Here is a 24,546-nt window from a genome sequence, read left to right on the forward strand (position 1 = left end):
GTTCCAGGGAACAATTACAGCCAGCCTGTAATCTGCTGCTCCACAGCACATTGGGGCTCTGTAATAGTTTGAAGGGGCCTGGCAAGAATTTTATTGATTTCTTGGGATCTCATTCAGGCTGATTGCACTTGGGTACTCTGATGGTTGATGTTTAAGAACACCTACCCTGGCTGTTATTAAGAAGGTGGGTCTAATCCTCACATAGGTAAGACCTTGTTTGCCCTTTGTTCAACTCAGCAGACAAGTTTTAATGAAATAGCTCCTTTTTATTTTTTTATGCCACAGCTGGTTTTGATTGCCACATTTGGAACTATCCAGTGTAAGTCAGTCACTGTATAACCCATATATTGGTCAGGATATGTCATATCATATATCTGTTCTTTCATTAATCATTTTGTCTCTTTCCTGTTTGCTTGGAACAATTAATGCATTTTTTTTATATTACTATGTTGTATTTCTTCCAAGTTGCTGATTTATTTATACATAAAAGCTATAAAATACCTTGTTGTTTTATACAGTACGTTTGGATTCATGAGAAACCCAGAAGTGTATCACTGAAGTAGTACATTTTTTTAGACATTCAAGACAAAATCTTGAAGTGAGTTTAAATTAGTTGAATTCTAGAACCTATCAACTATAATCTTATTTATTTATACTACCCATCATTACAGCATAGAGCATTATATACGATGCTAATTACTACTTACTATTTTCTGAATAGTTGTGCTCTTATTTAAAATACTAAATATATGCCAAAAGGCATCTTTCCCAATTCTAGACCAAAGGTCTAATCCAGCAGTTTTTCACTGCCTTTACTGAGCCTTCTTTCAAATGCTGAGCACTCCTGACATTTTGAAATGTCCATTTCAAAAATTTCCATTTGTAAATTGAAAACCAGAAGGCTCGTTGTAAACCCACAAAGCTCTATAAGCACAAATATATCTATGTTTTCTCTTTTCCTAAAGATGTGTCACTGAGCTGTAAACAACTCGCATGCCAATCACATTAGCATAAATGATATTCTGAAACCTCTAAACTTACCCATTAAAGCAGGAACAACAAGAAATCCTTGGGTGACTGTAGCATGAGTGTGCCTTTCGTAATCAACATTTATAAAAGAGCACCCAGAAGGAGCGAGCATGGTCTCTTGGAGCTGCTGTTCTGGGTGGTACAGAGCAGAGCTAATAAATGCCTCACGCTCCAGAACTCCCCTCCCTCTCTTCACAACAAAGTCATAGTCACTCAGTTGATGGACTGCAGCCATTTTGTTAGCAATTTTGTCATCGCTCAGTTTTTGACCTTCAGTGCCTGGTCTGTGGGTGGGCTTCTGTGCCTGCTGCTGGCTTTTGGACTTAATTACCAGGATAAAGCAGATGGAGGAGAAATTTAGTGTTTACATTTTTCCATAGGACTTAATTTATTTCTCTGTTGTTTATCACTGAGGTATTTTTGTCTACATAGTGTGAATTGTTTGCAAAGGTATTTATAACAACATTTGAGTGACGAACGTGTAGTCTGAAAATCTTGAAAGTCTGCCTTTCTGCCTCCATTTAAAAATGCATTTCCCTCCCATCCAGTTTGCATCGTTAGTTGTCTAGTTCCTAAATGGCAGTTTGGGAGGGGATGCCTGTGTAGAGTCATGACCACTATTGTGACTGTATGAGTACTCGTTTACAGTTCAACACGCATTGGGAATATAATTTTTAGTGCAGAATTGAGCATTTATTTTGCAGTGGAGTGTTGACATGGTCTATTGTAAGCATCCAACTTAACTATCCAAATACCATCCTCAGCTTTTCCATGGAGAGAGGTCTCGATTTACAGTATCTGGCTGAATCGCCCTTAGGAGTCTCCAGGACTGAAGTCCCTGACCATAAGCATTGAAGTCAGATATCGGGTCATTGGGATAGTTGAACGTTACACAGTCAGAGTGGGATTTATTTTTCTCCAGATGTGGTTTGAGACCTTACAGGTATCTGAGGCATCTGTGCAGGTCCGGATCTTGCAGCATGGCACTACGCACCTGTGTTGGGGCGGATGAACCCTTTCCTGCCCAGAAGCTTAGTGTGGTTCAGACACTGAAAGTTTGACAAGCAGAAACACACAGTCAAAAAAGGATGCAGAAAGCTGTTTCCAAAAGCATATGCTTTCTCAGAATGACCATTTCTTCTCCAGAGGAAGCAAAGAGTCTAAGTGAAACACTGACCAGGCTTATTGCTCCTAGGGGTAAGCACTAGGTCAGACTGAAGGGGTTGAGACATTCTTCCAAAATGTCATCCAATGCTTCTGAGCTTTTTGAAAGAAAAAAAAGTATGTGCAGGGATGTGTGTGTGTGTGTATGTGCAAGAAATGTGTTGCTATATTTGTGTTTCTCATCCATTTTGCAGATATGCCCTGAAACTCCAGCAAGGTTCCCTCTTGCCAGAGTGAGGGGTGCAGGACAGACCAGAGGACTCCAAAAGCTTGGATCCCACAGCTGATGTGACCACCTTGTGTGGTCACTCTTCCCCAAAAAAATGTCAGCCACAGACATTGTTCCTCAAAGTTCTTTTTAGAAACCCAGAACTGAGAACTGTAACCAGCCACGCTTAAGCCCATCTAGCTCAGACACAAGTAAACCTCTGCTGTTAGATCCTGTCCCAACTGACTGATGTTCATTTAGAGAGTGGAATTGGATCAGTATATGACAAATTGTTCTTGAATAGTACCTAGGTACATGGAATATTTTCTTCCACATCTCTAGTGGAATAAATGTTAGTTCAGTTTAAATTAATTTTAAATTCATTCAAGGCTAGCTTTGTTCTTTTAGCCAGCATGTACTCAGTTACTGCTGCGAAAGGGACTGTGTTGCAACATAACTTGCTTTCAGTTTCAAGCATTAAGAGATTGTGCAGTGTTATCAGCCCAACACAAGATAATTCTGTAATGCAATTGCAATGAAAACTTGGTGACTCAAGAATTAGACAGTTGGCGGTGGATACAGCAAAATCTCAGCTCATAACCATAGTCAACTCTCCCTGCCTCAGTCCCATAAGGGTACTTTAATTTTCTTCCTGTCTTGCAGCCCATAAACATGCTTCTCCTCACAACACACGCCATATGCTTTTGGAAAAGGGCTGTAAAGTTTTATAGATATATTTGAGGGTATTATAAAAGTATAATAAAGTAAAAATAATCCAAAGAAATAGAAATCATTGAACAACTGAATTAAAATATTAGGCTGGGATGGTTTGGGTTCTACTTGGCTTTTACAGTCCTGAAGGGATAGAATTCTTTATTTTAGAGTTAAGAAAATTAGGAATTTTGATTTTAACAGTACTTGTAAACATTTGCTTAAACACTTACATAATTTAGGTACATTGCTGAAGACTACTTAGTTTTAGCTCAATCAGTCCAAAATTGATTTCTGATGTTTATCTTTCGAAAATGTTTTACTTGGTTTTAGGGGAATATTTGTAGTTCAGAGATGAAAGGTTTTACTCGTACAAATTGAAATGTTAAGTAATTAAGTAGCATTACAACGAAAGTAGTAGTACAATAACGGTGGTGACCAAATTACAGATCCTTTGTTTAATCTGAAATCAATTTCAACCCAAAATGTGGCTCCTTTCTCTGGAAACCGAGCAGAGAAAACAACATGATTGCTCTCAGTAGTGCTGCCCTCTTTTTCCTGTGTAGAAGTGAGTAATATACCAAACAGTCATCACAAAGGTGGAGATGGACAGTAGGAAAGTCTGCTGACTTGAGTCGCATAGCTTATCTACATTGTCCCGGACAGAAGGTTCTGCAATTCAAAGTTTTCATTCCAATTGGGGGGCTATTTTCCCCTCCAAAATCAGCTCGAGTTCTAGACATTTGAACTTTTCCCATGGAAAGAGTCATGCAGAAATAGTTGCCAAGAAGTTCAAAATATTTCAGGGCTTTCTCTCCTACAATGGCTCCACAGTGGCTGTTCCTGACTCACCCTCCATGGCCCTCTTGCCACCCTCTGCCCATCTTGTCCCGTGAGTCCAGGCTTCGGGGATGCTCTGTACAAGCCACCCCGAACCATGAACCCTGCTGTGGTGAAGCCTGGTAACCCTCATGGCCCAGTCCTGACCACTGCGTGTAACGTGCTGTAGAAGAGGTAGGCTGGCAATGAAAATTTTATGTTGTGTTGTTTGTCTGGGCTTAGGTTCTAGAGGAACTTTTGAAAGATAACGTGTAGCTTAGTGATCTGCGCTGGAACCAAGCTGCTAGCTGTGAAGTGAGCTCAGCCAAAAAGTTCAACTTTCTTTGTGCCCCTGTTGGCTTTTATATACATAAGAACAGTAAGACTTTAAAAAAGGCTACTGTAAATTTTACTGTGATCTATTATAGCTGATGGTATCTTAAATTATTCTTCACTCCTTATCACAGCAATCAGAAACTTCAGGTAAAGGTTGAAACCTGCTTTGCTTTGTCTCGCTACAGGGGTATGTTCTTTTCCCCAACTTTCAAAAAATAAGAAGTCTTTTAAGGCATACAAAGAATACAGCATGAAACTCAGAGTGTCTGTATCCGGTTTTCATTGGGGATGCTTGAAAGGAATTGGACTATTTTCCAGGGGAAACTTATGGCACACTGCTCGCATGTAAGTTAACAACAATGAAAGTGGTAAATTAAAATTGCGACTTCAATTTCATTTTTAGCCCTGTTTTGCATTTGTATAGAAGGATTTATTGTTACCATGATTTACCTTCTACTAAGAGGTAAAAGAAAGGAAAGTATGAAGTACTTGTGTACTCGTGTCCAGAGAAGGGCAACGAAGCTGGTGAGGGGGCTGCAGCACAAGTCTTATGAGGAGCGGCTGAGGGAACTGGGGTTGTTCAGTCTGGAGAAGAGGAGGCTGAGGGGACACCTTATCGCTCTCTACAACTACCTGAAAGGGGGTTGTGGCGACGAGGGTGTTGGCCTCTTCTCTCCAAGTAACCAGCGATAGGATGAGAGGAAAGGGCCTCAAGTTGCACCAGGGGAGGTTTAGATCGGATATTAGGAAAAATTTCTTCACCGAGAGGGTGGTCAGGCATTGGAACAGGCTGCCCAGGGAGGTGGCGGAGTCACCATCTCTGGAAGTGTTCAAAAAACGTGTGGATGTGGCGCTTCAGGACATGGTTTAGGGGACATGGTGGCGCTGGATTAATGGTTGGACTTGATGATCTTGAAGGTCCTTTCCAACCTTAGTGATTCTGTGATTCTGTGAAGTAGCAGCAGTTGTAATTATCTTCTGGAAAACTCCAACTTGCAGAAAATGCTGCAGCATGTCTGCTCAGAAACCGAAGCTGTTGAGAGCACACGAGGCCACCCTCCCTCCATTTTCCAGGCTGGATTCCCAGCATTTTCCGCCACAGCAGTTCAGCTGTTAGGTCCAGCACACACTGAAGGAAAGTTCCATCTTCCATCTCAGATGAAGCATTAACTTCCTGTATGGCTTCCACTTTTTATTTTTCTTTTGTTTCCCTGGCTCCCCTGCATGTGCTGGCAACATGGAGCATTGGTGGCATGGAAGCCCTAGATGAGCCATGCTGGCACAGAATAGCAAACCAGCTGTTGGCTCTTCAGCACCGTCAGTACCAAAGATCCTTTTCATTTTACGTGCTAGCTTAAACCCCAGTGGAAGACTATTCTCCATGACTTCATTCACTCCTTGTACTCGCTGGATTTTCAGCAATGCTCTTTTTATAATACCACTGTGTAAGGTGACTGAGTTGGCATAGGGGCATGTCCACAACTGTGGAACAAGCTCCCACATCACCTAAGACTCCGTTAGTGCACCTGCCTTTCACCCTGCAAGTAAAAGGGGCTTTTCCAACTTTGCCTTCTCTGTGCAGAAGTGTATCTATGTTGCTGCTTGCCTTTGTTTTTACAGAAAGGAAATTACTAAAATCTTACCAAAACAAAGCAGCCTGTCCCATACACAAAGAATGAGAATGAGAGAGCAGGTGAGCCATGCAAGATAGGTGGAGTTCATTAGTTAGCAGACACTACTGGAATATTTTAATGATGAAGGTGACATAAAACCTTTGCAAGGGAAGACAACAATATGAAACTAGTGTCCATTTTATCTCATTTCCTTTGTCTTCTGGAACAGAAACAGAGACACGGAGAGGCAGGCTCAAGAAACCTAATTAAATACTGAAAGGAAATGAAAATTAGTTCCCAGTTCTGTTGCCTAGACTGATTCTGTGCATATTCAATTTGTATTATTTTCAGGAAGAAAGTAAGATATTGTAACCAGAATTCTCAAGGTATTTCTCATTCTTGAAGAGAGGAACTTGGTGTCTGGGCTAGTCTTCAGATATGATCCATACTCCCAATATTATCATTAGGACTTGCCAAGTATTTGGCATATCTCAAATCAGTTTCATTGTTATAAAAAGGAGTCAGTGGATCCCCAAAGCTACTCATTTCTGTTGAGGAAATGTTTAAACACTTTGAAGCAAAGTTTTCCTAAGGAAAAAACAATTGATAGCAAATTATGTTAAATAAGCTGTGTTCCTGTGGAAGTAATCATCAACACTAACTTTTTAAAGCTGTTACTTCACTTAGAAAGGAGAGTTAAATCAAAATATTATGTTTTTATGATCTGTCTGTACTGGTGTCAGTATCAATGTCACTGATACCAGTTAAAGTGTCAAAAATAAAACTTCGTAGCATCCTGAGGTTGCTTCACTTCTGAATTAAGACTAGCAGCAGCATTTTGCAGAGTGTGAAAGGAATTCTGTGTGGTGTAAAGTAGCTGTAGAAAGGAGAAGTCATTTATTTTAAGGACACACCTGTTGCAGGAGCTTGCTTTAAGACTAGGTTGAAGATACAGCTCATACTTTGGCTCATGCTGGAACGTTGTTTATTTTCTTGGCTTTTTAAAGATGTATTTGTACTTCTATTTTTGCAAAAAATACAAAAGAGATGTCCTTAAATGTAAAGAAATGCAGTGATATCTGTGATAAATAGCTCCACACTAGGGCATACTTTTTATGGTTATGCATTAAGCTTTGTAACTCTAGTTGCAGAAAGTCCCTGATGACAGAGAATAGCATTTATTGAAACTAGTTGGATGTTACACTGTTTTACTTCATTCTGCCTGGGCACTGACATCAGAAGTGACTAGATTCCTATAGGCACCTAACTTCAGAAAGGAGAGATATGTCTATACTTTCAAATTAAATGTGCCCAGGAATATTCCTAGGTGCTTAGGCCAGCTGGCACCGAGCAGCCTGTGCCGATGATCAGAAGCTGTTAGTCTCCGAAGCAGGTTGGCTGCAGGCAGGCTGCCTGCTGGGAACGGCTCCTGGAGCATGCCGACTTCCAAAGCCTCTCCAGGAATTCCCTGGGACACTGATAGTCAGCACAGGCCAAAAACAGGCAAGAAAATGTTGTAATGCATTGTTAGGACAGATGACAACATCCTTGTGCCCAGGAACTTTCCCAGAAACTATTTACTACTGTGGATATAGACTGAGTGTCTTACAAAAGACTCAAAAAAAAAAAAAAAAAAAAAAAGACAAAGCAGTGATTATGGTAGTATGTGAAATGTGAGTAGGCATGACAGATGGACATAAAGCTGTATTGGATATTAGTGAAAATTACACTGGGAAAAAGGAGCTCTCGCAGCCTGAGGCTCCAAAATCATGGAAACCAGTGAGAACTTTTAGAACATCTCTACAAATATCTTCTATCTAAAATATAATAGAATTTAATTTACTATAATATAAATGTGTGACTAATACACATATTTTTGTATGATGTGACTAATACATATGTGTATATATGTATTATCCAAGTATGGACAGTCTAAAAAAATGATAGCTGACTGTCCTTCTGAATGTTATAAAACAGCTAACCCATGAGTTCATTGCATCCTAGTGGATTAATTCATTTTGTAGGTGAGACAAAGTTGCAGTGATTCAAATGAAAGCGCTCAGAAGCTATGTTTACATCAAGAAGCAGTGCAGATAAATAGGCCAAATAGGAATGGAGTTGCAGAATGAAATGATTGATGCTGCAGATTGGTGTCCATACAATACACATTCCAGGGTTTTTTACTGTGTTCTAGCTCTAGTCTGGTCTCATGGGCTAAATGCCCATTAGCAGCTGGAGCTCATTTTAGGTGCATCCTGGAGCACACATTCAGGTTTCATTTCATCCAAAATAAAATCCAGTTTGTGCTCTCTGAGGCTTCTCTGCCATAAGAACCAAAGTGCAGTATGTGGGGATAATCAGGAGATTTACTCCAAAGGTGTACTCCTGATCTAAACTAAAACAGTAATGTAGAGGCACCTGGAGAGCTCACGCAGCAGCATTACGGCAATGCCGAGCTAATGTGCACAATTAGCGAGCAAGCCGAGGCCAGCCATCAGTGGAGCAGAGACAGAAGCCGTTAACAACTCAGAAAAGAAAATGTTTGCATAGACAAGGAAAAATTTTGTGCAAACATAAATGCATTAGCACAAAGCAGAGAAGAAAAATCTACTGGTAATTGTCTCGCATATGTGATTCTTCGCGTTGGCAAGAAAATTGTTTTGCCAAAGCTTGCTTACAATAGCAAAAAGAAAAAATGCACCACATCAGGAAAACAAACTGACTCAGAAAATTTAAATCTGCACATATCTGGCTTTGATGCACTACACAAGAGCAAAAATAAACTTTTGGTGCTATTTGCACAAGCCTGAACTTTAAACTAAGAGCCGCAGCACCAAAACAGACAAGAGTTTGAATGCCAGCTGGACAGTTGAACATCAATAAATGCTAGATAACAGAGACTTTGTTGGCATTTTGTGAGCATCTAAAACTGCTGACAAAAATGTACAGCATAATATTACACAACAGAATCATCAAAATACCAGCAGGACAATGTAAATTACCAAGAAAAATTGAATGAATTAAAATACCAGGAAATATAGATAACACAGAAATACTCTGCGTTTAATGAAATCAAGTGAATTAATGAAGCATGTGACTAAACTGGGGCAAACAATTCATAAAAGTTACATACAAAAAGTCAGGAAACTTAGCTCAAATAGATAGTAAATTGTAAGACCCCTGTAGCAAAGTATCTACATGGTGTTTTAAAGGTCTGGGATGTCTTCTAGGCAGCCAAGAGCTAGAAATGGATACAGCGATGTAGCCAGGAGAGCACTTGCTTAACAGAATGTCCTCTGCGCTCAGAGAAAAAGCAATAAGGTGAGTGAAAGTAAGGCGGGCATAAGTCTCATTGCTGAGGATTTCCAGACCCACAGGTCAGATGGGCAGCAAGCCAGCTGTAGAGAAGATGGGAAGCTGTACATATGCACAGTCTTTTAGCAATTTAACAAAGCATTATATAGATCTGCAGGTGGTAATAATCTTTCCATTTTAAAAAAGTAAAAGTAGTTTCAGTTTCTGATGCAATACTCATTTACAAATGAGTATACATTTACAAATACATTTACAAATGTATTAGAATTAAAGAAAGTAACTACCTTTCGAGCATCCATTAGAGTGGATACAGGTGGAAGAAAATGCAATTTGAGCTCAAACCTGTGGTAGAAGAATGCCAACAGCATCCGCAAGAAGAACTAATGGGGCTGGCTGGGATCGCTGTCATAGCTGTAGTGATGCAGAAACAGAACGGCAAAAGCTGTAGCTGATTAGGATTACATTCTCTATCTATCTGCTTGAAATGACCAAGGCAATAAATCTAAAATGAAATAAAATGAGATGAAATTGCATTTGACTCCTGGAGCACTGGGATAATTGCTGACCTCCCAAAGGCTATTACCCAGCTCCTAAAAAGTAAAAACCATAGACCCACACCTGAAAATGGGTAAGTCAGTTTGAAGATTAGTGAGATCCATAAACCATCTCACTATGCTTCTCCATGCTTTTCAGATCTGTACAGTCACCTGAGGTGATTACTAAACAAAACCACACCATGAATACAACTGCTGTAATTCTCTGGAGTCTTCTCATATATAAAGGATCTGTACAAAACACCCCATGGTGCAGTGTTGCAGCATGTAAGTGCCAAGGCCATTATATCGCACAAGGCGGGGGGGGGAGGCACTACTATTTGCGTGAGGCATATGTAGAACACAACTCCTCCAAAAAGGCTTCTCCATCCAACAGCAGAGTGTAGGAGCAGCCCAGCTGAGACAAACTGGAGGAATGTGTGCAAATGCAAACTTCAGTCTTTATGTTTTCAGGGCAGGAAACTATCCGAATACAAAGTGACCATCAATTATTAGAAAGCATTTTATAAAGCCAGAACTAGCACCTCCTCGGTAACCACAAGGGAATGCTGCTAAACCTGCAGTGATGTGCATTGATTGACGTCTTGAAAGGGATTGAGATGTACAGCCCTGACTTCTTATCCAAGCTCCATATACAAAAACAGGATGACTGAACAAGAATGTCAGATTCTCAAAATAATAGAAATAGAGAAAATTAGGGGATTCAACACAAGTATTTGTTAAGGCAGCTATTTATCAGTTTGAGGCAGGGGCTACAAAAGAGCTTCAAAGAAGTGTTTGAACAAGGCAAAAATTTAGTGTGAGCTCATGCCTATCTTTAACGTTGGCCATATGAGCAGGGAGAAGTCCTGTCATCTCCTAGAGTATTGCAGCCCCATAGGTGAGTGGGAATGTGCGATACGTGTTGAAGTTACAGCACCCAGATCACTGAGCAGAAATGCCATTGGGTGCCTGTCAAAGCTATTCTGGAACAGAATCCTCCATTTAAAAGGATGACTGTGTACTGGGGAGCATCCAGCTGTGCAGGTGGTTGCATTCCCCTGGGAAATCATAGGCCTAACAGAAAGGAGAGACATAAAAACTCATTGCATTCTTACTAGCCTTTGAGGAAAAGTAGAGCAACGAACTTGATTTCAAACAACAAATCTCAGAACCTAACCTTTTCTTATATTAGTCAGACTTCTGTGGCTCAACAGGCATGTTGCAGCGGTTGCTGTGGATGGTGTGATCAGGATCATGCACTCTGGCAGCCCCACTACCAAACTGCATTTGGAGACGGTGGAGCCTGGGCTATTTATTGTTCGCTCATGCAAATAACCTGGGAATAAAAATCTAGTCCACTTCTCGTCAGTGCCATCACTACCATCGCCTTGCAGCAAGTCAAAAGGCAAAACTGAGTCAAGAACTGAAATTGCAATTTTTTTTTAAAAGCAAAGACGACAACATCCTCCAGTGGAAAAATGGCTCTCGCAGAAAGTGCTCACAGTAGCCCGGTGCCGTACTGATGTCAGGACAGGCGTATAGCTCAAAGTCTGCTGCCTCAGGAACCATTACGGCTGGCAATGGGGAAAGGAGTAACAAAAAGAAAAGAAATCAAAGGGCAATCCTATGATCAGCAGGCTAACAATCACCAAGAAATATGACCCAGGACTCCGCCAAGATCAAAACTTTTCTTCAAGATAAATCATGAACTTGAGTGCAAGCCAACCACGTTACAGAGACCCTGTAATTTGTCTAAAGCAGGAGTGGGTGAGTGTATTTTGTAGTCTCATCCCAAATGTGTGCATCCTATGAGCAGGAGGCAAAGACATAGATAGAGGCACTTTTTTCACCGGGGTTTGGTCAGTGGGACAGAAGAACACAAATTGAAGAACATGCCATTGACAAACTTTGTAGCTGATTTCTTAAACTCCACACCACTGCAACAGCTGTGTCACAGGCAGTCTCTTAGCAGACAGTGCCCACCCAAGCTTTATGCTGCCTGCGAGTTCCATTTTGGGCAGTATTGAAGGTGACAGAGTAATCCTCCTAACCCAAGTAGCCAAGAAAGTTGAGTTGGAATTTTTTTGTTATAATAATAATTGATGAGTTTTGTATGTGCTGTTTCCCAGGTTAAGGATGGAGAGCAGTTATAGTTCTGTTTAATAATGCCATCTCACCTAAACGTAACTGAGGGATGTCACCACAGTGAGCTTGCTTATTCCTGCATAAAGACATTTATGTGTAGGAAATGCAGAGAAGTCTGCTTCAAAAAAGTGATTGAAAGAAAATAATCCATCTGGAAGAGGGATTAAAGGCTGGAGTGAGGTGTACTCTCTCACTTCTGAGGTCTGAGCACAGAAAAATGTTTGTCTAAGCCTACGGACAGCCTGAAACGGTGGCTGAGGGACACGAGCTGCTCTGTCAATCAGGTTACTGTCAGAGCAGGCAGCAGACTGGGGTGGCACGGTGGGCGTGGGGCATTTGAGGGGGTGCTGCTGCTGGCTGGGAGAGCCCCACTGTTCATCACTCTGCTGCTCCCTGTCACGGTCTTGCCCCTTCTCCTTTCCCCTGCCTGGTCAGCGAGCGCTCCAGCTCCGCACCAAGCATTTCCAGCAGCCACGGGGCACGGGAGGGCAACCCTGCTCTATCTCCAGCAAAATCAAGTGCTACTTAAATACTTCACAGCTGTGAGCTGGCTTTGTGCCATGGTTCTCCGTGAAGCCCATGTAGCTAAGCTGCATTTTGCTGCCCTGCCTGGTCTCCCTGCCCGCCCCGCTCCAGGGGCACACCTGGTAGGAAGCAGTTTGTCCTGCTGTGGTGTCATGGCTCGTCAAAGCAGTTTGCACACAGAAAGAGTGGCTATTTGGGAACAGATTTACTGCTCATGCAGGGCCACTCACTGCATCTTCTCTGGACGCAAGAAATGGTCCCAGCCTTCCTGAGGAGAAGCAGCAAATCTCTCCTGTGTGATGACTGCTTCTGCCTTTGTAAGCTCCTTAGAATGAAGCTCTCCTAGGAGCTTTATCCATCAGCATACACAGCACCTCTATAAAATATGGAGAAAAAAACTCAAGCAGACAGACGAGATGGATTATCTATAATAATATAAATTATGTCATCTGTGACCTTTATAGCAGCAGCGCTGTTGTAGACAGCATTAATGTAGAGAAGCTGCACTAAGTAGAAAATTTTGTTTCCCTTTCTGTCTTGGGGTCGAAATGGCTATAGATGATTTTTTTTGAGCTGTAGATCGAATCACTATAAATATCTAGCATAACTTTAATAATATGAATTCTGTCAAGAAATAAAAATTTTTTTTACAATTTAAATAAGCATGAGATTTTTAAATATGGCAGGTTTCTGAGTAGCGAAGCTATGTGGGGCTTGCGTGATCACTCATCCGTGAAGAGGTATGTTATCTGGAACTGTCTGGGCGCAGAACAGCTGAAGACATGACAGTTTTTTCAAACAACACAAAAAAAGTGTACACTGTGTGCTCCATTTTCTCCTTCATTGGGCACATGTAACTCCTGTGATAAAGACAGGTGGTTCCATACAGGTGGAACCATGTATGCATGTCCATTAAGAGTGGGTTGGTTGTGGTCAGCCAGTGAGACATGGTCCTGGTTGCCCCAGGCGCTGCACGGAGGCTTAATCTTGGCCAGTGTAACTACTTCATGTTTAAAGGTCAACCATGTGTAAAAACTTGTAGGATCAGGACAGGAGTTTCTTTGCAAGTATAAATTATATAGTTTGTTGTGCCATACCAATCCTTTTGACCCGCAAAGTAGCCCAATGAGTACACAGTGCAAAGTGATATGTAAAGGAAAGGTTTATGTATCATCTCCATTGTTTATCTGTAAGGAGCACATAACCAGTGAAAAAGTGGATAGCCTGCTGAAGCAATTGTGATTGTGGTTATTTTTAATAGCAGAGGGCAAGCTGAAGGCATATACTTGCAAGCTTAACTGTGCACACAAATCACTGAACTCTTGTAGTAACAAGATGATCAGAACTCATTTTAAAGCTATTATAGTAATTTTAAACAAGATAGTTTTTAAAAATACAGTGATGTATGTCTATGATCTGTATTTCCAATCATTTGCACGCTAGAATTTAAAAAAATTGACCTGAGTGAAAATTTAAATCAAATTAGCATTTTAGAATATATGACCATTGTAATGTCATTTTCAGAATATAATGATACTTTAGATATTATATTTTAGCTGTTATAAAGACAGATAAACGTGTAAGAGCGGCACTGTGGGGGACTTGGAAGGTTGATTCTAATGAGCACTTTTCTGTTTGTCTACATTAGGTTTTTATATAGTATCTATTACTTTAGTACCTATGCATTGACATCTTCTCACTGCTTGATGGTATTTATATCAGTTTAGTGAAGGTATCACTTTTGTAATGTGTTATTGATATTTTATTCATAAGATAACTTTGATATAATATTAATTGTAAATAGCAATTATTTCTTTTCAGTTCTTTTTAAAAATTTTAATAACTTCAAATTATCAAAATTCTTCATCATCACTTTCTTTCAGTGGACCATTCCAATTTTACCATCTGTTATGTTTTGATTTGTCAGATTTTCAAAACTGTTGGGAGGCCTTAATCAAACCAGAACACCCAAACTCTTCATAGGAGAGCATTCAACATTTTCTCCTCCTACCTCTCACCAACTGAAGTGGGAGTTTTGACTATCTAGGGATGGAAGCACTTACTATTAATGCCAGAACTATTTGTATTACGAACCTTAGCATGAAATTTAGTGAGTTTGGATTATTGAGGTGATGATAAAAATCATTGTATTATTGAGTTTGAAGACTCTAAAAGGCAATGGTAGGCTCCTTGGTCATAACTGCAAGAGTTGACTAGAGCTCATTTGTCTGCACTGAATACTTTACATTTAAATTAGGATTGTGTGAAGTAGAGATGGAAGGATTACTGCCTGTGAGAGATGAATGAGGGAAAGCATTGTAGTCTGTGCAGAAGGAGGATAAGTACTGTAGTTCATCTGCCATAAGAGATGGATTACAATGAATCTGAAGTGGGATAAGGTTTGCTTAGGAATTATTAGCAGTGGTTTGCATTTAAGTCATCTATTAGTGCAATAATACATGTATAGTTATGTGATGTGTAATCTATCAGGGGAAAGTGGAGTTTTTTTCTAGATATATTGAAATGATATGCTGTTTACAGTGTAGGGAAGTCGGTAATAAATATGGAGCTTCTGTGCCAAAAAATACATCAAAACAAAAAATCAGCATGACAAAACTCCAAACAAGAACATAACAAAAATCTGCAAAGGTTCCAGCAGATGGAAAACCTGTATGCTTTTGCCACTTGTGCAAGATTTAACTGTTAGCAAAAAGTATCTGATAGGTAACTTTGCAGCTAAAGCACATATAGCAATGGTGAAAATGGACTTTTCTTCGCAAACAGTGGCAGCAGTGGTTATTTTACTGAATGTACTCAAAGCCTCATAGAGTGGCTTTCAACATCTTGGTTTCTTCCAGAGGCTGGAAGAGGTGGTTGCTGTTTGCCATCTCTGCCTAGTCTCCCATTCCCCTGAGAGCATGAATTTGATGGGCATGAGTGATTAGACTGTGTATTTTCTATATGGCCATGGTACGTATATAGACTTTCTATGTCTAAGTACTGCATGGTGTGTAGAGCTGTATTTCCACCAGGGAGATGCTGGAAGGCAGTGTGGAAGAGCTAAGGAGAATGTAGATAGCGGTCATTTCACCCCAACCTGCCCACAGGGTGTATGTGCTGGGCTGCGTGGCGGTGTCAGGTTGCTCAAGGAGCTTTTGAACAGGTTCACATGGGTCATGTAGGCAGTTTAAATGCAGCTTCGTGGGGCTACACAGTTCTAGAAACAGGCCTAGGCTGCTCCTGATACCTGACTGAGCTCATTTAGCACAAGTGGAATTAGGAAATTCAGCTTAATACAGCTCACTTTGCTGGGTCAGCAGCATCTATGATTGACAGGATGGCTGGTAACCACTAATGTAGCCATAGCAGCAAGGATATTCGTGCTTTCTCATAGTTGTAAGAAAAGATCTATTTTTCCCTTTTAACAGTCTAGCTAGCACCTCTGAAACGTCTTTGAAAGGACCTAGAAAACAGATAGTCATTAGGTACTGCTGGAGTTCAGTCTCCTCAGTACATGTATCCCCAGAAGAGGATGGTTAAGTCCAAAGAAACAGATGATTTTAGGGTTGTTCTAAACAGTTCAGTTACCAGACAGCTTGGAGGAGAAGGTGGGTAAAAGTATCTAGCAATGGCATTTTTTCATATGATCAGGTAATTTACAACGTTGATATGACAAATGCATAAGCTGAATGTATGCATATATATACACACTATGGTATATAGATACACATGAAAATGTGAATACTGGACTGATGTATTTTACAGTTATATTTGCTTGCCTGTCAGATATTTGTTATTAGCCAGTCTGCTGACATCTTTGTTACGCTGCTGCTTAGCTGACAGAATTTCATCTGCATAAATGGGTGGAGAGCCCTTTCCTCACATGTCCAACAAACTGGAGACAAAGTGCCTGCCAATGTTTTAATTTCTTTTGCATGTTCTGGTTAGAGAGTGAGAAGAATGCTTTCACTCCACAGTGTCATGAATATGGTAATCTATGGAAATCACAGAAAACAGGTACTTAAGTTAGGCACATACTGTACTGCAGGAATCCCTGATGAATTCAAGTCTCTTCTGTTTAGAGAAGATGTTGTTGTCTATTAAGTGACAGACTGCCAGATGTTCATGAAGTAGCACAGTAATGTGTATCAGTATCTCCTTTTCTTCACCCCAGAAGGTAACATTTTCTTTATCATCTATGTCATCCTGGCTTTTGATTGTAAATGTCTAAGCTTGCTTCAAATATTAACTCCTTTTTGTTTTAGTGATGAATATTTCATGACTTCAGTACCTTTGTAGAATGTAAGTTTTTGCCATAGTAAGCCTATAATCCTAAAATCTTTTCCTTCACTTGGTATATATAAGCTGCTAAAAAACAAATATTTGAAATAGAACATGAAGAATAATTTGTTTGTGATTTTGAACTAGTAGAGAAAATTTTGGCAGTGTTAGAAAAATGATGAAAGAAGAAATAATTGTTATTTTAAATACTGGTTTTATCTGCACGCTCAAGCATGGTTCTATATATCTCATGGTGAAGTCACAGCAATATGTTTTCCTAGAACACACATTAATGTTCTGTTTAGTCTCAGAATTACTGCAGGGCTGGGGGTTAGCTCACCCGCTTTAAATAATCATGGTCTAAAGAGCAGGCAGAATACTTGAGTAACTAAATGCAGTGGTATATACACATGCAGTGTGGGGAGCAGAGGTGACAGGAACATGTGCTGTAATTACAGATTATCAAGACAGCGCTGTTTACAAAGCAAATACAAGTTCCAAGAAAAAAATCCACTGAAAAGTGGAGTTCATTTTTTTTCCTGAAGAATTGGTTTTGTTCTGTCCTTTATTTTGAAGGCATTTCCACATCATTAAAGGCAGTGATGTCTCAGCTCTAAGAAACAGAGCTGTGAGAATGTGTGAAATCTTTAATATAAGGGACAAATTTTCTGCGGCTTCTTGCTAGTGTAACTACAGCAGCTCTGTGGGCTGTAACAACTAGTTTGGCCCATGGAACTTGCTGTCAGAGGGAAACTGATGCAGTGAAGTATCCTGTCCTCTCAGTGACATGTCGCCTGCCTGCATGCCGTGGGGAGGACTCTCTGTAGGATTCCCTGCTGCAGGGCTTGACATGAGCCTTACTGCCGTCTGGATGACTCCTTCATGCCATGGGCCCTTACCATGCAGTGTATGGGAAAGGCCCATGCGTTAGCATTGCCAGACTGACACAGAGAAGAGCAGCTATTTAAGAGAATTTAGCTTTGAGTGTCTGAAAGAATAAGAACATCTAAAAGAACAAGAATTAGAAGCTTCACTTTCTCTATTGCCATACATACTTAGTTTTCATTAGTTAAGCACTTTACCCAATTAGTGGGGAAAGCTTGTGCAAAATACTCTCCGTGTATCTGTGAATATGAATATGTGTGTTATTCATAGAATCATAGAATCCTTGGGTTGGAAGGGACCAGCTAGTTCAACCCCCTCTGCAGTGAGCAGGGACATCTTCAACTAGATCAGGTTGCTCAGAGCCCCGTCCAACCTGACCTGGAATGTTTCCAGGGATGGGGCATCTACCACCTCTCTGGGCAACGTGCCAGTGTTTCACCACCCTCATGATGAAACATTTCTTCCTTATATCTAGTTGAAATCTGCCCCCTTTTAGCTTAAAACCAGTAGCCCTTGTCCTAACACTACAGGCCCTGCTAAAAAGTCTGTCCCCATCTTTCTTACAGGCCCCCTTTAAGTACTGGAAGGCTGCAGTAAGGCGTCCCCAGAGCCTTCTCTTCTCCAGGCTGAACAACCCCAACTCTCTCAGCCTGTCCTCACAGGAGAGGTGTTCCAGCCCTTTGATCATTTTTGTGGCCTCCTCTGGACCGTCTCCAACAGGTCCATGTCTTTCCTGTGCTGAGGGCTCCAGAGCTGGATGCAGGACTGCAGGTGGGGTCTCACCAGAGCAGAGCAGAGGGGCAGAATCACCTCCCTTGACCTGCTGGCCACGCTGCTTTGGATGCAGCCCAGGAGACTGTTGGCCTTCTGGACTGTGAGCGCACATTGCCGGCTCATGTCCAGCTTTTCATCCACCAGTACCCCAACCTTCAGAGACAGAATTCAACTTCTGGCTTTATTGTTGGGTTGGGTGTTTTTTTTCCCAGAAGGAGCATAAGCTACCTTGACACTGTGACAAGATTTGGTGTTGTTACCGTTGCTTTTCTTTGGTGCCGGGACTTTGTGTTTTCTTCCTCTCTGGAAATGGCGGAGTCATGCTTCATTCTCTTTTCCAAGAACAAGGAAGAAAGAAGACACCACTTCAGGAAACTTTATTAATTTTTTTGTTGTTATTGTAAAGTTGCAAGAGGGTGAAGGCAAACCACTGAATGGAAACTGTTGCACAGTGTAAAGTAGGGTCAAGGCCACATGTACCGTGCAGCACGTAGTAAGGATTCTAGATATATGCAGCCATTTTGAGCACATTAGACTTTAGAAGAAATAAACTTGAAGGATTCAGAAACAACTGGAAAAAATCATTAAAATTGAAACTGCTTTCTCTGGAAAACTTTATACATCAAATAAAGAAGTTTTCCACATGAACAAATAGGGGTCAAACATTACTAAAACCTTTGTGCTGAGGGCATAAAAAATGACCCATACAAACCTGATTTAAATTCTTGTAGCTCCTGTGTGAGGGCAGCTGTCTACCTTGCTTAAATGTTAATGTTTCCCTTATCTGATTGCATTTCCATACCATGCTCCCACTTTCAGGGGTCCTGCTTCACCTATTACCCTTTTCAAAGCTATTCATTTTTGTCTGCAATCTTCATAGCTTCGACTGTGTCTGAGGTAGTCACTTGTCTGTGAAGCCTCCCAAGCTATTTCACTCTTGGCTTTTACGCCCAGCTGCTTGTCTCCCTGGTTCTCTGAAGCCAACAAGAAACCTTCCCAGATGTAGTCTTGCCAAGGCAGTAAAGGGATGAAGCCCAGCTTTTCTGCATGTTTACAGAACAGAGTGGTATTTGGAGAGGATAGCTAAACCACCTACAGATCAACTGTTCTTCACAGGAACTGAATAGTCAGCATGAATTTATGAAGGGAAGACCATATTTGACCAACTTGATAGCCTACTACAATAAGATGACTGGCTTGGTAGATGAGAGGAGAGCAGTGTTATCTTGAGCAAGGCTTTCAACACTGTCTCCCATAGCATCCTCATAGGCAAACTGGTGAAACCTGCTGTAGCTGACCCTGCTCTGAGCAGGTGGTTGGACTGGATGGTCTCAAGATGTCCCTTCCCATCTCAGCCACTCTGTGATTCTGTGAAGGTAGTTGACTATGTTCGTCCTTTCCAATCATTTAGAGAATTTGTATTTTCTCCTTTCTTCTCTCCTTCTCTGAGGGTTGGTTAAGTAATTTTAGAGAAAGATCTATTCAGAAAAACAAGCCACAGAGAAGGAAGATTAAGAGCCACATATTGTTTAATTTCTAAAACACACTAGTGTTTGCCACTACATGGCAAAGTTTTGGTGTGATAATTATCCATCCATTTGCATAGTTACAGAGTCTCTGGGCCATTGTTTGGTGCATCTCTACTGCAACCAGTATAGAATATTTCAGAATGCCAGCTGAAATCTGGGTCTTCTAGCAGTAGAGAGCATCCAGCCCCTTAGTAGGAGACAGTTCCCAAATAAGTAACCCATGACTACATCATGAAGACATATGTGGACTTTCCCAGAATAAGGAGCAGATCAGTTTCAAAGTTAGAAGTAAAGTCTGGGTCATCTGACACATTGCAGTGCCCTGTTCACTAGCCAGTTCTACCAGTTAGGCTACTTGCTGGTGTGCCTGTAAAAACTGCAGCAATCTGAAGTGGAGGATTCTCTCTACTTTCTGCCATTAGGAAACAAGCACCTTTTTTAGTTCATAATATACTCAATTACCTTTAGATTGATTAATGTATAAATTATAATCAAAACAGATTTATTCACCTTAAAGCTCTCCCAGCTTAAGGTTTCATTGTTGATTCCTTATGTTGTCAGTTCTCTACTGGCAGGGTAATGCTTTTTTATATCTGGATAGAGACAGTTTTAGTGGAAGATACTGTTATCTTTAAATGAGTAGGATTTAGCTTTTCTAGTGAGAACAAACTCATCAGTGATGAATCCCTGGAGAAACTACTGAAACAAAAATCACAGTGTTGCTGGAGATTTATACAGTTCATCAGTTAAAAGGCAGCTTTTGGAAGTCTTGGGTGGGGGGGAGGCTTTGTGTTTTAACTTTCTTTCTGTAAAGTACTCCAACACAATATTTCAAGCTTCCAGTTTTGTAATAATGCAATGATAAACAATGAAATAATACCACTTAATATATTTATTTTGGCTCCATTCTTGATGTTATCCCTCCAATAGAAACACATTGAATTATGGCTATATAGAGACGGATACAAATAATGCAGCTATAGACATCAGTGATACAGATATATAAGTAGACAAGTATTATCTAATTACTCTGCTTTTTGCAATCTTCAAAGCACTTACTGTGATCCACATATTCATATTAATTGTTTTTTTCTGTGCAGATGTTGATATGACAAAGATATCAGTGTATGGAGAGTTTAGTGACCTTGGAATATCTGGAAATTTAAAAAAAAAAATACTGCAGAAAGTGTAGGTTTCAAAAGTGAACAGAGTTAAACTCACCAAGTTCTGTGCCTGTGCTTTCATTGGAAATTATGCTATTAAATCCCCAATGTGCTTAGGAAGATATTCCCTACAATGATTAGAGGTGATATAATTTTAAACTCTCTTAAGTATCCATCTCTTCAGCAGTTATTTCAACATGTCTCCACTTTTCCTATATCCAGTAGCTCACTTCATTAAAATATTGTTTGCCATTTCATATGGCCTTTGACTCCAAAATGTTTGAAACTACAGCTTTGAACAATAAGCAGTCTCATCAGCGTTCCCTATATGTGTGCATTACTCATAAGGGGAACCTTCAATAAGTCCTTCCGAAGCTCCTGAGGCTACATTTTCATGTATTATTTATTGTTATAGAAAAGATTGCTGGTTTCAGTGTTGTTTGATAAAATTTGGCTTGGCTGCTTGTGAACTACTAGACTCCAAACACAAAATAACCAGACCATTTGTATGGGCACACAGTCACCTTCTGCTAAGTCAGTGGAAGCTCATTGTGTATGCCCAAGCCTGGACTAAGACCTAGGTGTTTCCTTAATTAGTTTAAATTCCATTTAATCAATTTCTTGATGGAAAAACAGCAATGCACAACAAAGACTAAGGTTCAATGTTCGTTTTTTAGATTAATCGTAATTTCATTTCTTTTTTAAAAGATACATATTGTATAGTTTCATTTAACTGCATGCATGTCATTACGAAACATATGAATTATGGTACTGAAGGCATTGCACACTTTTCAAAATGTCTGCTGTACATTCCAGCTAGCAGCTATGTTAGATGTAAAAATGTAAATACTTCCATCTCACAACTTGGAAAATTAATTGCCCTTGTAATTTGCTCTTCACCTATACACAAAAATTCATTCTTTTTACACACTTTTCCTTAGGTCACCTGTTTCATTTCAATATACTCAGTATTTCTGTCTGTAGAAATTAGGAGATTGGGCATACTTTAAGAGAACAGAAAAGGATTTATTCTGCAAAGATTTGGCTATTCTTCCCAAAGATGATCTTCAATCAGTCAAGCCGTGAACAACTGTCTCCTCTCTCTACTACTTCAGTTCAAACCTCAGCAAAATTAGATTTGCGACCTACTCTGAAATTCAGCAATGCAATTCCAGGCTGTCCTTCCCTCCCAGACAGGGAAGAGTCCAAAACCACTTTGTCATCAGGTCTCCTGCCCTCTCAAGCCCAAAGTTGTTTGCATCAGCACATAAATTATGGAGAGCAAATAGTTTCTCAGTGACACAAGTACTACTTATTTGTAGCCAAAATGTATTTCTTATTGATGCAGCCTAGCAGATGTACAAGAACACTTTTTACCACAATTTGTGATTTTTAGATTTTTGCTAAAAGTCTTGGGCTTTCTAAGTCATATAAAGAATTGAGTATCTGTGTGCTTTAGAGCCTATTGATTAGATTGAAATTAGACAAACTCTTTCTTCTACTCATTTTCCTGTTCAAAATAATTCTGGTTTTGCTGTCTTATTTGACTTTGGCATGTAAGGCCACTACCTTACTGCTGTCTGCAGTAAATTTAATGCCTTATTTTAAGACACCCCAGAACATTTCCTTTCCAAGATCATGTATGGCAGCTGAACAGAAAGGAGGGTTTGTTTGATGTCTGTAAGGAAGCCCTTGAACACGACATTCAGAAACAAAGTTCCCATTGAACAGTCAAAACAAGAGCCCTTTACCAGTGGGCAAACTCAGGCTACATCTAGATTTGGGACGGATGGGGTCTGCAACATCCCCCGCCGTTCTGGTCTTGCGTTTACCTAGATTGAGGCTTTGTCCCAGAGTACGGCTCAGTCCCAGCCTGCAGGAGGGCATCTCCTCTGGGGAGCACCGTGAGACTGCAAGTCGTGTTCCGACTTGAAGTTAAAAATATGTTGAGGCCACAAACAAAGTCTCGGAAGCAGGGAAGCATTTCAAGGCCCTCACCCTCTGGCTGTATGCTCAAAGTGCCAAAAACCTAGCAGCAAGAAAGCTTTTAACTGTCATAACAAGAAGCCTGAGGTCCCAAGGTTGGGTATTGTGACTGACAGAGCTCGCTGAGGAATTTTTCTCCTAAGGATTAGCAGAAGAGCAGGGTAACCTCTTCTGGGTTTACCTCATTTTAAAAAATAATAATTTCTAAATTTTTAAATAATTCTGGTTTTAAAATTCACATTGAAATTCCCTCTTAAAACATTGATAACCACAGCAGTACTGTATCTTGTTCAATATGCTCTTTGAGGTTGTATTATTAGCGTGAATTAATGCTAGCAACTGCTGAGGCTATGTATCCCCTGTTACTACCTGCTAGTTTCTGCAGTACTGGATTAGCTTCTAAATGGGGTTGAGTTAGGTGGATAAATTACTTTTTCATAATAAGGAACTAGTTTCAGGGGAGGAAGGGCATGTTTTTTGTGCATCAAGCAAAAATCCATGTTTTCTCCCATTTTTCTTTCACCTAAATCTGTGATTGTGGCACACTCCATATCTCTGCTAGGTAAGCAAAGGGACATTTTCTTTCAGGAAGCTGGTTGGTTTATGAAATCTTAACCAGCACTTTCATGTTCTTGGGTGAGACATGAGTTTTGCAATTCAGTGAAATCTTCCTCTGGAGTTTGCTTAACTGGGTTCAAGGATTAAGTTTTGCAGGAAAGACTGCAAGTGGGACATAGAGGTAAATTAGGAGATTAGAATGTGTTTCAGTTAATTTGGTGTTTGTTAGCCTTACTTTGACATGTCAAGAGAGCCTTCTGTTATCAGAATGCAAAATACGTGTTTGTAAGCTTTAAAAATATATATTGATGTATTCAGATATCCATACAAATGATCTTAAACACTGGTGGAACCCTTCTAAGTAAACTAATAGTTTTTATTATACTTTTCCACATGCTATAGAAATAAAGTTGCACATTTGAATTATTTAACATGATACATTTTTATATATAAGCAAGTATGCAGTGGGGAAATAGAAGACTGTTCGATGCTGACCTGCAATTCAGCTATTTTTCTGCTGTGGTATATTAATATTTTAATATTCAATATATATTTTCAAGTCAGATCCTGAAGTTCATATTTGATTTTTATTCACTTCTCACTGGTACGGGCTCACCGATTTCAATTTCAACTTCCTGAATAAGAAGCAAGTCGCACTTAGCAAGGACTTAGTATCTCACCCTTGGGATCAGACTCACCTTTTTGTTACACCTGCTCATTAAGTAGAATCATGTTTCCCGATTTTTCTTTCAGAAACTACCCAGTTTTGGGCCTTACCTGGAACAACGCAAAAAGATAATAGCTGAGAACAAGATTAAACTGAAGGAACAGAGCATGGCTGCTGTGCTTCCCGAGAAAAAGCATTTCATTCCAAAGAAGCCCATTCCAGCAATCAAGGTAACAAAAATACATGCTTACGCATAAGAAATGATCAGCCATCAGGCAGTTGACATGCACAGTCATTTCTAG

At 40.2% G+C, this 24,546-nt stretch overlaps 1 protein-coding gene across 2 annotated transcripts in view; it reads left to right on the forward strand.

Annotated features, from left to right (window-relative positions):
* DPYD (dihydropyrimidine dehydrogenase) overlaps positions 1 to 24,546 on the forward strand; it is a gene marked incomplete at both ends in the record, with an annotated part of 369,496 nt that overhangs the window by 332,539 nt on the left and 12,411 nt on the right. The window contains one exon of one of the 2 annotated variants that reach the window (XM_082002991.1): positions 24,304 to 24,474. In XM_082002991.1, the coding sequence (XP_081859117.1) occupies positions 24,304 to 24,474 (171 nt within the window). The remainder of the gene's footprint in view (positions 1 to 24,303; positions 24,475 to 24,546) is intronic. The other variant, XM_082002992.1, reaches the window with a different exon arrangement.

This window comes from Phaethon aethereus, assembly GCF_964289735.1.
Source record: "Phaethon aethereus genome assembly, chromosome: 8".
Taxonomy (NCBI): Eukaryota; Metazoa; Chordata; class Aves; order Phaethontiformes; family Phaethontidae; genus Phaethon; species Phaethon aethereus.